The sequence below is a fragment of the Haemorhous mexicanus genome, chromosome Z (assembly GCF_027477595.1).
Source record: "Haemorhous mexicanus isolate bHaeMex1 chromosome Z, bHaeMex1.pri, whole genome shotgun sequence".
NCBI classification, from domain to species: domain Eukaryota; kingdom Metazoa; phylum Chordata; class Aves; order Passeriformes; family Fringillidae; genus Haemorhous; species Haemorhous mexicanus.
In genome coordinates, this window is record NC_082381.1 from 47,909,821 (window position 1) to 47,922,950 (window position 13,130).

Here is a 13,130-nt window from a genome sequence, read left to right on the forward strand (position 1 = left end):
TTTCAGCAGACAAGCAATTGGCTCAGTGTAGATAAATCATCTGGGCAATTGGAATCTCTGGGAGGCTGGGCAGAGAAGAAGCCCATTCCCTTCCCATGGGCAGGAGAGTGGGTGGACTGGGTGGTTTGGCCACATTGGAATTCCTGAGTCTGAAACACCCCTGAGGTCACTATACCTTTGGCTTCTCAGAGAGTGACAGCAGGGACATATTTCCTACCCCAGCCTGCTTTAACTTCAGCCCCTGCCAAAGAGGCACTGCAGAAACCTCAAGAGGACCAAAATCTTACAGGCAGGCCCCTAGAAAACCTGGAGTAACCTGCTTCTGGACGGGGAAGCTGCAGGCATCTGTCTGAAGCTGTGGGCTCTGCAGAAGCAGCAATACAGGATGTGGGCCTAAGGGGGAGAAATGCAGGTTTGGGAGGTGGGGAACCAGTTCTTGCAAAATGTCCTCAGCCAGCCAAGGCTTGCGCAGTAACGTCAGCACTTCTGGGAGCAGAGCATGCTCCAGCATCTTCTCCACAGGGTCCTCCTGGATCTGGCCTGCATGGGTTTATTATCATAATTACGCTGCAATTTGCTTCAATGACACACCGCAGTAAGTTATTAGTAATTCAGCTGAAGGTACAGAAAGGCCAGTCAAATATTTACCACGTAAATAAAGCATCATGTTATTCTTCAGATCCATGTGGATGCTCACATGTAACTTGCATGATGCAGCAGGGCTGTTTTTACGTCCACGAGCTCTGTGCATGTTTTCTCCTGGATGCCTACCTTAAAGTCTGATTGTGCACAGTGCCAGATTCTGTTTCTGAAGCTGAATGATTCAGAAATACTTCCTTCAAAGATGATTTTCTGGAGTATGTAATAAGTTATGAGCACAAGCAGCAGCCTTGGCACCAGGCAGGATACTGAGCTGTTGTCATCTATCTTGACAACAGCTTTCATAGATCTTGTAGGACTTGGTTATTTTCAAGAGTTCTGGTTCAGCTGATTCAAGCATTCATTGTGGAGCCTCATATAAAGTATTTGGTACGGCAATCATAGGCATAGGATGCATTTTTTGCCACCAAACTCAGTGACCATTTCCATACCTGATGCCTCCCACTCAGCCATCTATCTACAGCTGTTCTTCCCTAAAAGGGAATTCTACTGCTTCTGCATTCAGTCTAGGTAGAATACCACTAAGCTCTTCTGGCAAACCAGATACAGAGCAACATGCATTTCTTAGGCAGTAGATATAGAGTAATTAGGAGCACCAAAACTTTATTATACAACTGCTTTGAAAAGCTCTATGCTGTGTTACTTTTACCTGCTTGGTAAGCTACTCTTGCACAGCTCCTTCCTTTCTTGCTGGAATGAATTCAGTGCTACCTCATTGGCTCCTGCGTGTCAGATGCCAAACCATGAGCTCTAGACACCAAGTGAATGGACAACTGTTGAAAACACAACACAAGACACATAGTCATTTGAAAATGCAGTCTAGAAGTATGTGTAGAGGAGGTGCAAGAGTTGGGAACCCCTTTGCATAGTTTTCTGAGTATTGCTATTGTTTTTTCACTAAGTGACCTGCCCCATGGGAACTATGCAACACAGGCAGACCTTCATAGCACAGTATCAAATTTGTTGGTTGGTCTCTTCCATTGAAACAGGCAGGCTTGCTGAGAGAGGAAAACCAGGGAACTCCATTCTGCAGCAGTGTTCTAGTGGTAAATTTTGTTCTGACAGAAGTTGGAGCAGAGCACGCAGAGACAAAACACCAACGGATTTATATAGTGTCAGATTTGAATCATTCTGCATCTTCTTCCTGCGTGTATATGAGCCAATGCTTAGGGTGAGAAGCGATTTGCATACACCCTACAAGGATATGTATACTATGCTTAGTCAAATGCACTGTTTCTCTTCTGGAAATATGTCTGAATTATTTTACAAGTACGACTACCATAATTCAGTGCTAGTGTTATTTATCTTTTTTTTTTTTTTAGCCACACAGCTCCTCCCGTGCTTCTCAGGGCTTAGCTCTAAATTAGGTATTATTTTACATATTATATGTATCTTGAAGAGAAGAAAACTATTATAAAATTCAAAACATACCTTAGCATGGGGATAAAGACACAACATATTTCCAAATTAAACAATATTTTCACATGTGTTACAGGCCACGGAGAATGGCTATGTGCCTGAAAGCTGATTTAGATGTTTTAAAAGCAAACAAGCGTCACTTTAAAAAAGTTATTTAAATCAAGAAACCAGATTCAGCAACGGAAAACATCTCTTTCCAGAGAGCCATGCAATCTATTTTTGCTGTAAATTAGACTTGTTAGCCAGATGGTTGTAGAGACCTGGAACAATTTCTGTCATCACATTTAATAGACAGAAAGCATGGTTCTATTACCTGTGGCCCCATAACACAATCAAAAGCACCTGGTTTTACACTTGTACAGTATGGTCTGACTTTGTGAGGCACTGACCTATGCAAGGCTGAGCCTGGTATCAGTGAGAGTGAGTGATTCCAATCCCAGACAAGATAGGCTGTGTACAGCCTTTCTATCATTCCTCTGCAGGAGGTGTATCTTCCAGATAAGATGGTAATTTAGTACAAACCATGCAGTGCTTGTTACTGCTTTCTTCATCCTCAAATTGTTCGAAGAACTACAAAACATTTGTTTTTATAGCACTACAGAAACAGAGCAGAATGTGAGACAGAGAGCATCTCTGCATTAGCAAAAAATGCAACTGATACTTCAGAAAAAGGGAAGTGCTTTACCGTCCTTCCATTTTTAACTACATACAGCTTCACTCCTTACATACCATAAACATGCTTCAACAGCACAGAGGCACCTACTGACATTATGCATTTTTTTGTTGCCCTAACTCCTATATCTGGAAAAATTGCTTAGAGTGAGCAGGTTGCTTTAAACCTAGGCAAACATAAAGCACAGAAATGTTATACAAGACCAAAGACAAGGGCAATTGTGGCACTGGTGTAAGATCAGTACATACCCTATAGTCTCTCACTTGGTAGCAACAATTTCCTACTGTGCAGTGAGATGCATCACCTTGCACTTACTACATTCTAAAAATTTTTTGTGACATTGCCACAACTTAATCCAGGGATTCAGATCTTAATGCAAGATTTTTTCTTGGGGTATTCATCCTTACGTCATCTGGAAATCATCAGCAACTATTTTGTTCCATTGCACCTGTGTAGAAAGCCCAGCTGCGTGAGTGGCAGCTGGAGTGGATAGGTTCCACATGGGGGACAGCCTCTGCTTTGGTCAGCACAGGATTTGTGTAGTGGCTGCCTGTCCTATGGGGTGGCACAGCAGTGGGGCGGGAGCACCACGCATGGCTCATGAAGCCACCTGCTCCTCAGGCACAAAGGCATCAGGCCAGGCAAAGCTGTCCTGACGCTGCCAGTTGGGCAGTGCTGGCCTATTACAAAAACTACCTTTGGCAACCACTTCTAGAAATAGTCCCATTCATCGTTCTTGCCTCAGAAACAATTAAATTCAGCAAGCTGCTGCCAAAGCAGATTTTTAACCCTGTTAATTCAGAGCATGCAATTGTTTAAAACAAATTGGTATGTGTATTACACTAAAATCACTTCTTTTGTGAAAAGTAGGCCAACGTACTTCTCTTCTTTGACTGCCAAGACTTGCCTATTTACTTTTAATCAGCAAATAATTGTGCTGTATGTACCTCAAGTGTGGTCCCGTGAACTGAATGCGCAATGGCAGCTGGAAAGCATTAGGTGGTCCCTTAGAGTATGTCTTCTGGCTTGGTTTCTTCCACGAGAAATCCTGATTGCACGGTCCAGCTCTGTTCTGCTGTGTGAACCAGAGCAGGCTAGCAGGAGAAGATCCACAGATTCATTCCAGGCACTTGATCCATCCAAGCTAAAACATTTAATGCAGCTGTGCCCTTACAGTACACATTCCTAAGCAGAGGAGCAAAGCCTCAAAAGGCAAGTTTATGGGTATAGAGCTAAATAAGTTTAGCTGTAAACTGGAGAGTGTTGGCTCTAGGCTCACAGTGGAGCGTATTGTTATTGAAATGTACTTAGTACATGTCTTGTTTCTGAAATACAAATTTGAAACTTTGGGCCTTAGCTATGTGGGCATTTAAATAGAAGTCACTAAGAACCATTGCTTCATGCTGGCTTCAGTAGGATGTGAAAGCTATGTTGCTACAGCTTAGATAACACCAAATGGGAATAGGAAGCAAAACTCAAATTCCCCACTCTGAAAATACTTTAATTCAAGGCCTAGTGGGACAGAAACTCCTTGTGATATTACAATTCATATTACACATTCTTTGTTAAATTTTGTCACTATTCTGCAATGGATTATAATACATGGGACTTCCTACCAGGGTTATAACAGCTTTTGTAAAAATAATATTCAAAAAAAGGTAGCTTTTTTCTAGCTCAGAGGCAATATAAAAACACAAACTAATCTTCATGTTATTTTCTATAGATACCTCTCCAGTTCCAGGGAAAAATGCACCAACCAACCAAACCAAACCAAAAAAAACCAAACCAAAACAGAAAAAAACCCCCAGCTGAACAGACTAATCTTGAATTAGCAGTGTGTGTTGGTACTAATATTGCAAAATCATGATTTCAAAGTAAAGTCAGCTCTACAGAGAGCTGACATACAGAAGGAAATAACTTTGTATTATTTTCAGGCCTAAAAAGAAAATAAGCATGGCAAAATGATCATATGCCAGTGCAATGGAAGACTGGAGGAGATCCTATAACCACTGTAACTATGATGTATGGGATCTGATCATACTTTTAAAGATACTGATACATTCAAATCAATATTTCACATACATTCCAGTCAGAAGGTTGCGTAAAATGCTATCTTATTGCAGAACCATGCAGAATATTACAAGTATTCACTCATTCAGTATGAAATAATTTTACAAGAAGTATTAACGCAGCTTGTTCAATATCTTATTGTTGCATTTTCAGACTTCACTAAGTGAGTAAATCACAGTTGCCATGATGAAATGGATAAGGAATAAGCAGAAAAAAAAAGCAATTTTCATAAAAACCTGTGGAAAGAATAGTTCTGTTGGGGTGTATGTACTGTCTGTACAGCTCCATCCCTCTGCCAGCCTTGGACTCTGCCACTGCTGCTGGGCAGAGAATGAAGTCTTGTGGATGCATAGTCATGAGCCCAGCTGTCCACAATGTGTGCCCCTACAAGGAATACAATGGTCACACAGCCTTCTCCACACATCTCTCTTGCACACACATGTGATGGCATTTGCTTCCACTTGTAAGATACTGCCTGCATACTTGCTTTGTTTTAACACAGGCACACACTGCTCTTTCCTCCTGATGTCAGGGGATCCGAGAGCTGGCATAAATAGATTTGTTGAGAGGAGCCAGGTCTCCCTTACGTGTCAGACACCAGTGCTATGGCATGTTCCTGACACTAGCAACTTTGCAAATATCTTCTCCTTACGGGACACACAATAATTCAAACAGCCTCCACCTATAACAAAAACTTCACCAGTGTGCAGAAATCTAAGCTCCTTCCCTGAGCATCCACAACTATAAACACGGTTTATATCATCTAGTATATGCACAGATCTCATGCAAACTTTATTTTGTGCAGTAGTTTGCCTGCCTCTTCATAATATTCCCTTTATTATCTTCCTCTTTGTATTTTCTATTCCACAGGAAAAGAGGAAGAGTTGTTGACAACAACTGCATGTCAGTATTCATACATATATCCTGATAAGATGATAATGCAGTTAATATAGTACAAAGTAAAACTGTCAGGCATCTGAAGAGATAACTATCTCTAACCACAAAGAGAGAAAGGTAAAGAGATGCACAGAAGTGTAACAGGAAGAAAACACCATTAAGAGAAGGAAACCACATAGGAAGGGAAATTCCTGTCAGTCATTACAATTAGGTGGTGAAATAGATACACAGAAAAAATGCAGTTATTGCTCAAAAAAATTGAAATTAAACTTTATGCATCACTTCATCAAAAATACTACCTAGAAATATAGTCAGCACAACACCAAAGCTATGATGACAATATTGAAATACACAGTTTATCACCTAGTAGTGCACAAGTGAAGAGCCTGATGGACCACCAAAAGCCAGAAGCACCATCAATCTGTAACTCCACTCCACGTCCTGCTCCTTGTGCCACATTCCTCAGCTGATCATGTCCTGAAGAACCACCATTATTATTAACAACTATTAACTTCAGTCTCTTCCCCAGAGCTCCCTGACATGGCTACCATGGCACAGCACGAGCCAGCCTGTGCAGACTATGCAACACATCTGGGAGGGGGGCACCTTGGCAGAGCTGCCAGTGGTTCTGGAAACCTACAGTGGCTCTCTCCTGGGTACTTCTGTTTTCTGGGAAGGCAAAATACTCAGGGCATATTGCTCACAGACACAAGAGACCAGTATTGCAACCTCCAGATCTCCAGGTACTTGACAAAACATCCTGCACATCTGATGAGCCAACCACCTCCCGACCAGCTGTCCCCACTACAGTCAATAGTACCCAAGCCTACTCTCTATCTTTAACAAATGTATAGCTGCTCTTTGTGCAGTTATATATCTGAGCATGTAAAGATGTAGATACCAGCTGCTGAATTTTTGCTACATCAAGCAGTGTTGATCATTACAGATGCTTGAAGCAGCGCATAACTTGCACGTCAGAGCTGCCTTTGGTTGCAGCACTGTATTAATAACACTTGCAGGCTAACTCAGTTTTGTACAGTTTGCATTATAGTAATGCATTACAGTATTTGCAGTGACCAGTAAGGGATTTCAGGAGAATTGGAGAGGTCACTAAAATAAGAATTCCTGTACCTCTCATGGGGCACAGATTACAGTTTCACAAGACTGAAGGAGAAGGTCGCCCTCCCATCTTCTATGAGACTAGAGGAAACATCCTCACAAGAGTATTTTGGCATTGCCCCACTAATTTAACTGTTTGCTGCATAGTACACTCCTTCCATAAAAGCTGGGAAGTTAAACTTCCCACCAGGTCCTACTATCGATGCCCACTATCTCAGTCAACAGACCAGCTACACTTACTCTCTGCTATCACTTAATGATTTATGTAATTGCATACATGCGTGAGAGCTTCCTTTAGTCTTCTCAGGCTCGTTTAAACCACTCAAGGCTATAAAGTACTGCTTACAGTTCACATGAAAGTTGAATTCAGGACAGTCCACTTAAATCTGTTCTTGGCTCTGAGTGCTGATTAGGCCCCAAGCAAAGAGCAGAAATATGTTTCTCGGCTTTAAAATGAAGAAACCTGCATTTGCTAAAAGAAAAATATAAAAATGTCGAAGAAAGCACCCACACTTGATATGTTCTGTGTGTCAAGGCAACAGCCTTAAAGGCAGTTTCTGTTATCACAGCTGCCAGATCTGTTTATTCTCTTGCTTCTCCATGTGACTTTTCTCAAAGTCCTAGACAGACACCAGTTGCTGAGTGCAGGTTAAGCAAAAAAACAGGCTGTGCAGAAACTCCTGTATCTTAAGTACAAAAACGAATACTTGCAGACGCCTGAGGCCCCCATAGTGTTTACTTCAGCCTAAGTTCTGGTCATGCTGCCAGCCCACAGCCTCTCATGACACAGTAACAAAGGCCAAACTCTGCTAGATAGTGCCTGTACAAGGAAGCATATTCTAGGAATGCTGCAGCTGAATTTGAACTTCCCTTATCAGGAACAATGAAACTGAGAGCAAGCAGCTTCCTTGCTCAAGTGGAAATGACCACTTTTCAGCAAGTGCTACTGTCAATCACTGCAAGCCAGCCCAGAGGAAATGCAATTGTGATAACTGAGTGGTTTTAGTGCCTATAAAGGAAGTGAGTAGTTTAGCTTTCTTGCTCTGCGGAGAGGGGATTATTACTGTGCCATTTTAATGTCAAGTCCTGGAGCACATGCATAGTTTGTGCACAAAAATGGGGTGATGTTTTCCCTTTTAACGCAGGGCCAAATCAACCCACCCATATTAACTTTTCATGACAGAATCTCTAAAAAAGGCCACACCATCCTTAAATTGTTTTGGACTTAATTTGGTGTTGTCATGCAATTAGGTTTCACAAAATTGGCTTCTGGACTGACAGCTTCTATTGTTACAGCGTATGGCAATCAGAGAGCAGCTTGTGGCAGATGTGATGTTTATTCGCCATTTGCTAGTTTTAGATTTAATGATGTCATTCTAATCAAAGCAAATGTTAGATGTGTTTGACATCTAAGGAGTTTTGCAGCCCCCCCATCATGTTTAAGCCACTTCTGTCAAGTAGAAACACGTCAGCTCTGAATGCATCTAAGTCATATTTAAGAATCAATGATGCAATTTACTGGAGGTCTGTATTCCAAAATTCCATGTTTCTAACATGCATTGTGTTCCTCCAGCAGACTACAAAGACCTCCTATTACAATAAGTGAGCTCATTAGGCATGCGACTCCTCCGTCTTGCAAGCTGTTGCGATAAGCAGCTGTTGCAAGAGGGTAAAAGGTTGAATTATCAACTTGGACAGCACAGCACTTCACTCAGCCAGCCCAGGAAAGTATTTGAGCAATAACTCCATTACTGGAGTTAGATCTTTGACTACATACAGCACACAAGCAAAACATCAGCGGTATTTCAGTGACATGCTTCCCCACACCCAGCAAGCAAGACACTCCCAGAAATTAATTGTCAAAAATTTATTATGAAAGCTTCAATAGCAGCAAATATTTCAATAAAAGTTATTGCAGTATTAAAACAGATCTGCAGAGTGACCCAAGAGGCCTGTTGAAGTCTGTCTGCTTTGGAATATCTGCATTTGTCTTAGTAACCAATCCCCAATACTCCATAAATATTGATACTTTCTCCTGTGGTTGGCAGACAGCACCAACAGTTCCTAGTTACAGTACTCTAATCAGTCCTTCTGGAAAGTTTTGGCCCACTTCCCTCAACTTTCCCTCTCCCTTCTGAAACAGCTCCACACAGCCAAACTTGCAATACTTCTTTCAGTTCCATGGTATGTCAGCCTCTCCACGGTTGCAGCCTACTGAGGCTCACTGGTGAGATGAGCTGTTTTCCTCTTTCTCCTCTGTAAGAGCCCACTGCATGCCAGTCTGAGGGACTTTAATCCAGTCTCTTGACCAGGCTAATCCATGGAATCAGCAGCTTGTTGCACATTTTGGTGAACGCACAGCACGTTGAGAATGCAACAAAGGTTTCAGCCTCCCCAGTGCACCAGGTGACCATCACTCAGGCAGGGTGATAGTTGGCACCCAGTCATTGACATTCCTGCTCTCTTCACAAAACAAGTTCAGCTTCTCCAGAGCTGGGTCCTTCCAGCCTTCTTCATTCGGGTTCTGCAAAAAAGAAAAAAGTTGCACACCATGAGTGGTGCCCGCCAGCTGAGGTCATCATAATATTTACAGAAGCATTAGCTTAGGACTGGAAGCACTTCCAGACAGTTTCTGTCCTGACACAGACAAGACGGGAAGCAGAGATGCTGCCCTTGTGGACAGCGGAGGAAACCCAGTTTACGAGAAGTTCTGCCTCCTCCTACTACTACTACTCAGCTGACTCGCTGCGTGCCAAACGCTCTGTCTGTGCCCGGCAGAGGACTCGACCACCCGCAGCGGAGAAGGGGCCGCCCTGGCAGGCTCCGGCAGTGCGGGGCAGAGCCGGCAGCGCCGGGGGGACACGCACCGTGATGAGGATGCAGTGGAGATCGCGCGGCTCCCCCGAGTCCTCGCTGGGCCCCACGATGGCCGCCAGCTTGGCCACGTCGTTCACCCGCACGATGTCGATATCGTTCTCGCAGCAGAATGCTTGGATCAGAGTGAAGTGGATTTGCAAGGCGATGTCCCCCTCGTCCTCCTGGTCCGCGGCCAGCACACAGAACGCGACGTTGTCGGGGTCGCTGCAAGAGGGGAGCAGCCCGATGAGTCCCGCGGTTGGCGCCGGCCGCCCCGCAGCCCCGCCGGGCTGACTTACACACTCCCCCTGGCCCCGCCACCGTACTTACACATTCATCAGCTTGGCCGACTCGTAGACGCCGGCGGTGAGGCAGCCCCGGCGCTGCGCTGACACCAGCAGCTCGTGGAGGGCCGTGCCGGCGCCCTGCATCCTGCGGGCCGGGAAAGGACACAGGGTCAGAGCGGTGCCGCCACCACAACCACCGCCGCCCCGAAACCACGCGCTACCCATTTTCCTCAGCTCCCCAGTGCCCACCCGCACGTACCAGTCGTGGCCCGCAGGCATGGGCTGCTGTCCGTGGATCTCCTCCAGAGTCATAGCAGTTAGTCCGCACAGTCCCGCGGCCCCCTCAGCACTCGCTCTACGCACTCCGTGAGCGCTCTGAAGCGACAGCTGCCAGGCGTGCGCTACTTATAGCCCTCGCGGGCGCCTCCCGGCCTCTCATTGGCCGGCGGGGGAGAAAGGGGCGGCTTTATTATGCTAATCGGCGCGCGCCGGAGAGGAAGCTCGGGGCGGGGGGGCGGGAAAGAGTGGCTCGTGCCGGGAGGCCACGTGGGGCGGGCGGGGGGCGCGCAGGCACGCGCCGGGCCCAGTCAGCAGCGCCGGACGGTGCCGGGCCGAGCCAGCGGTGCCGGACGGTGCCGGGCCGAGCCAGCGGTGCCGGGCCGAGCCAGCGGTGCCGGACGGTGCCGGGCAGAGCCAGCGGTACCGGCCCGAGCCGGCGGTACTGGCGGTGCGCCTGCACGCGCGGCCTCTCCCTGCACACCGCTCGCCGGTAGGCACTGGCAAGTAGTAGGGCGATTTGTGTCCAAGACTTGGAACGGAAAATCTGTGCTGTGCAGGAGAAATAAAAACTGAAAATAATTTTTAAAAATTAAATAAACGCAGGGTTTTAATAATACAGTTTCTGGAAATGCGAATGCCGCGAAGGGACAGTCCTGTAACCAGGGCTGAGGGCATCTCTAGAGAAGGTCCTGGGACTATACTGGGCCGTCACCTGGTGATGTTGAGCAGCGGCCCCGGCTGCAGCAAATCCCCCGTGCCCTGGTCTGTAGGACCAGGAGCAGCAGCCGGCCGAGGCAGGTGATAATCCCCCTGTGCTCAGCGCTCACGGGACAGCAGCAATGCGGTCTGTCCGGTCTGGGCACCCCCAGCCGGCAAACGGCCGATGAACTGGAGCAAGGGCAGGCGAGGGCACCGAGGGGTCCAAAGCTGCGGCACTGTCCTGCCCTGCAGGCTGAGGGACCAGGGCCAGTTCAGCCCGGGGAAGGCAAAGTTTGGGCAGCAAACTAAGAGGTTCAGTTGAAATGCAAGAAAAATCCTTTCTCCCTGAGAATAGTCAAGCAGCGGAGCAGGCTCCCTATCCAGGGAGGCTGTGTAAATTTCATCCTTGCAGGATTGCCCCCATGCAGACCTGTTCTGAGGTCACTGGTAATCCGTCTGCAGGCTGTACTGGCCTATGATCCTGGGGAGGGGGAGTGGTGTGAGCAAACAGTTGTTTTTGGTTTGTTTTTTTTTTTTCAGTCGACCTTTATTAAAAATAGCTGTAATTTGGACAGTGTTCATAATTGATAATTTTAGAGTGAAAGGAGTGTGATTGCTGAACTCAGATTCAAACCTGTTTGTCAGCAAACCAAGCAAGAAAAAGACACATTTTCCCGCTGTGAATGAGCACAGACTAAATGTTAAAAGGCAAATCACTTTTCACGTCCCTTCAGCGTCTGACACGCTTAGGCTTAAGCTCACGGTTAGCACTTGTCTCCACCGAGTCACCGGTCGAGAGCAGCCCCAAGCGTTTCACAGAGGTTATGGAGAGCCACCTTGGGGTAACCTGTGCTACTGCGACCTGTCCGGACCGACTCCAGCCGGCTGCACAGGCAGACCTCTCTAACTTGTCACTCCTGCTGTTCACTAGCCTGCAGCAGCATCGTCCCCATCCGAATTGCGCTGAAAGCCGGGGGTGTCCTTTTCAGTACTACACTGGGAGTCCTGGATGAAGCATGTCTTATCTGTGACTGTATATGCTATGCTCTGCCCGGTTTTAGATTCTTTGAGCAATACACTTTCCAAAATGCCTCTCAAACTGAGCCACTTTAATGAGCTGATGTGTTTCTACTTCCAGTTGTTTCTAGCTAGTGCCCTGGTGACACTACAGGTGACAGCATCCAACCTGGCAGTAATCACTTAGCGAGTTTCCATTTTAAACTAGTGACAACATAGGCATGATGTCTGCCAGATATATCCAGCCTCTCTAAGAATATTTCTCTGATGTCTACAGAGCTGCCAGTACCAGGGAGAAAACTCTTCATTGTAAAACCAATTCTCAAGCCTCATAATCTTTTTTACCCTACTAACATGCAAAGACTTGGAAACCAAACCAGTGACCTCTCAGTCTAAATTTGCTTGAGAAGGTCATAAATTCTTAGTTTGCTTTCTCTAAAAAAGATATGAGAAGTTTCCAGAAAATTATCTCCTGGCCTGTACTCAGGCAAGTGCAATTGTCTCCACTTCTTGGAATTAGCATAGTGTACATAGCATGTACGGTTCATTCTCAAAAGATAAAAACTCTTTATACATTTGCTTCTTTCTTTTTCCTGTTGTTTTTTTTTCTTTAAGTATACAAATGGGGATGAATGCAGAAGAATAGCCTGAATATTAAGACACATGAAGTGGTATGTCTCTTAGAAATATTCAAGGGCCTATTTCTGATGAAATAGGTGGAAAATCCAGAACTGACTCACAGCTTTGAAAGATGCTGATATCAGCTGTGACTTTGATGACTTTCTCATTACAGTAAAAGTGAAAGTTACTTGAGATGGATCCGAATTAGGAAGCCAAAGTAATTCACAGTGGAGAACAGTGTATATGCATATGTAATAGTAAAATATATATAATTGTCTAGATAATAAAGTGATATATGGAACCTTATTAACACATTAATCCTTTGACATGTAAGCTTCCAGTTTCAGCCTAATGATGCAGCACCCTGGAATTAGGGCTTCTTGACATCACACTTTTCAGTTTGCCCCATTATTCCCGGGTCTCCTAGCACAGATGGTGCTGAAGGCCGTGAAACATTCATTACTAGATACTTGATCCAGCTTATTTCAAACCACAGTATCGACACCAGGCCTCTGACGCAGAAGAGGAGGTGT

The 13,130-nt window shown here is 45.4% G+C and overlaps 1 protein-coding gene across 1 annotated transcript; it reads right to left on the reverse strand.

Moving 5' to 3' along the window:
* Positions 1 to 8,690: 8,690 nt before the first annotated feature.
* GADD45G (growth arrest and DNA damage inducible gamma) lies at positions 8,691 to 10,385 on the reverse strand. Its single transcript, XM_059874204.1, has 4 exons — positions 10,241 to 10,385; positions 10,025 to 10,126; positions 9,706 to 9,919; positions 8,691 to 9,362 (listed from the first exon to the last, which is right to left on the reverse strand). The coding sequence occupies exons 1-4, from the start codon at positions 10,291 to 10,293 to the stop codon at positions 9,252 to 9,254; spliced, it is 480 nt and encodes a 159-aa protein (XP_059730187.1). The 5' UTR covers positions 10,294 to 10,385; the 3' UTR covers positions 8,691 to 9,251.
* Positions 10,386 to 13,130: the final 2,745 nt, after the last annotated feature.

What these genes read in the sequence shown, in the direction of transcription:
- GADD45G (XM_059874204.1), bottom strand. Translation starts at nt 10,293, where the DNA reads ATGACTCTGGAGGAGATCCACGGACAGCAGCCCATGCCTGCGGGCCAC. An exon ending in ATGCCTGCGGGCCACGACTG is followed by an intron (nt 10,127 to 10,240) that starts GTACGTGCGGGT and finishes CCCGGCCCGCAG; the next exon opens with GATGCAGGGCGCCGGCACGG. An exon ending in TCGGCCAAGCTGATGAATGT is followed by an intron (nt 9,920 to 10,024) that starts GTAAGTACGGTG and finishes CCCCTCTTGCAG; the next exon opens with CGACCCCGACAACGTCGCGT.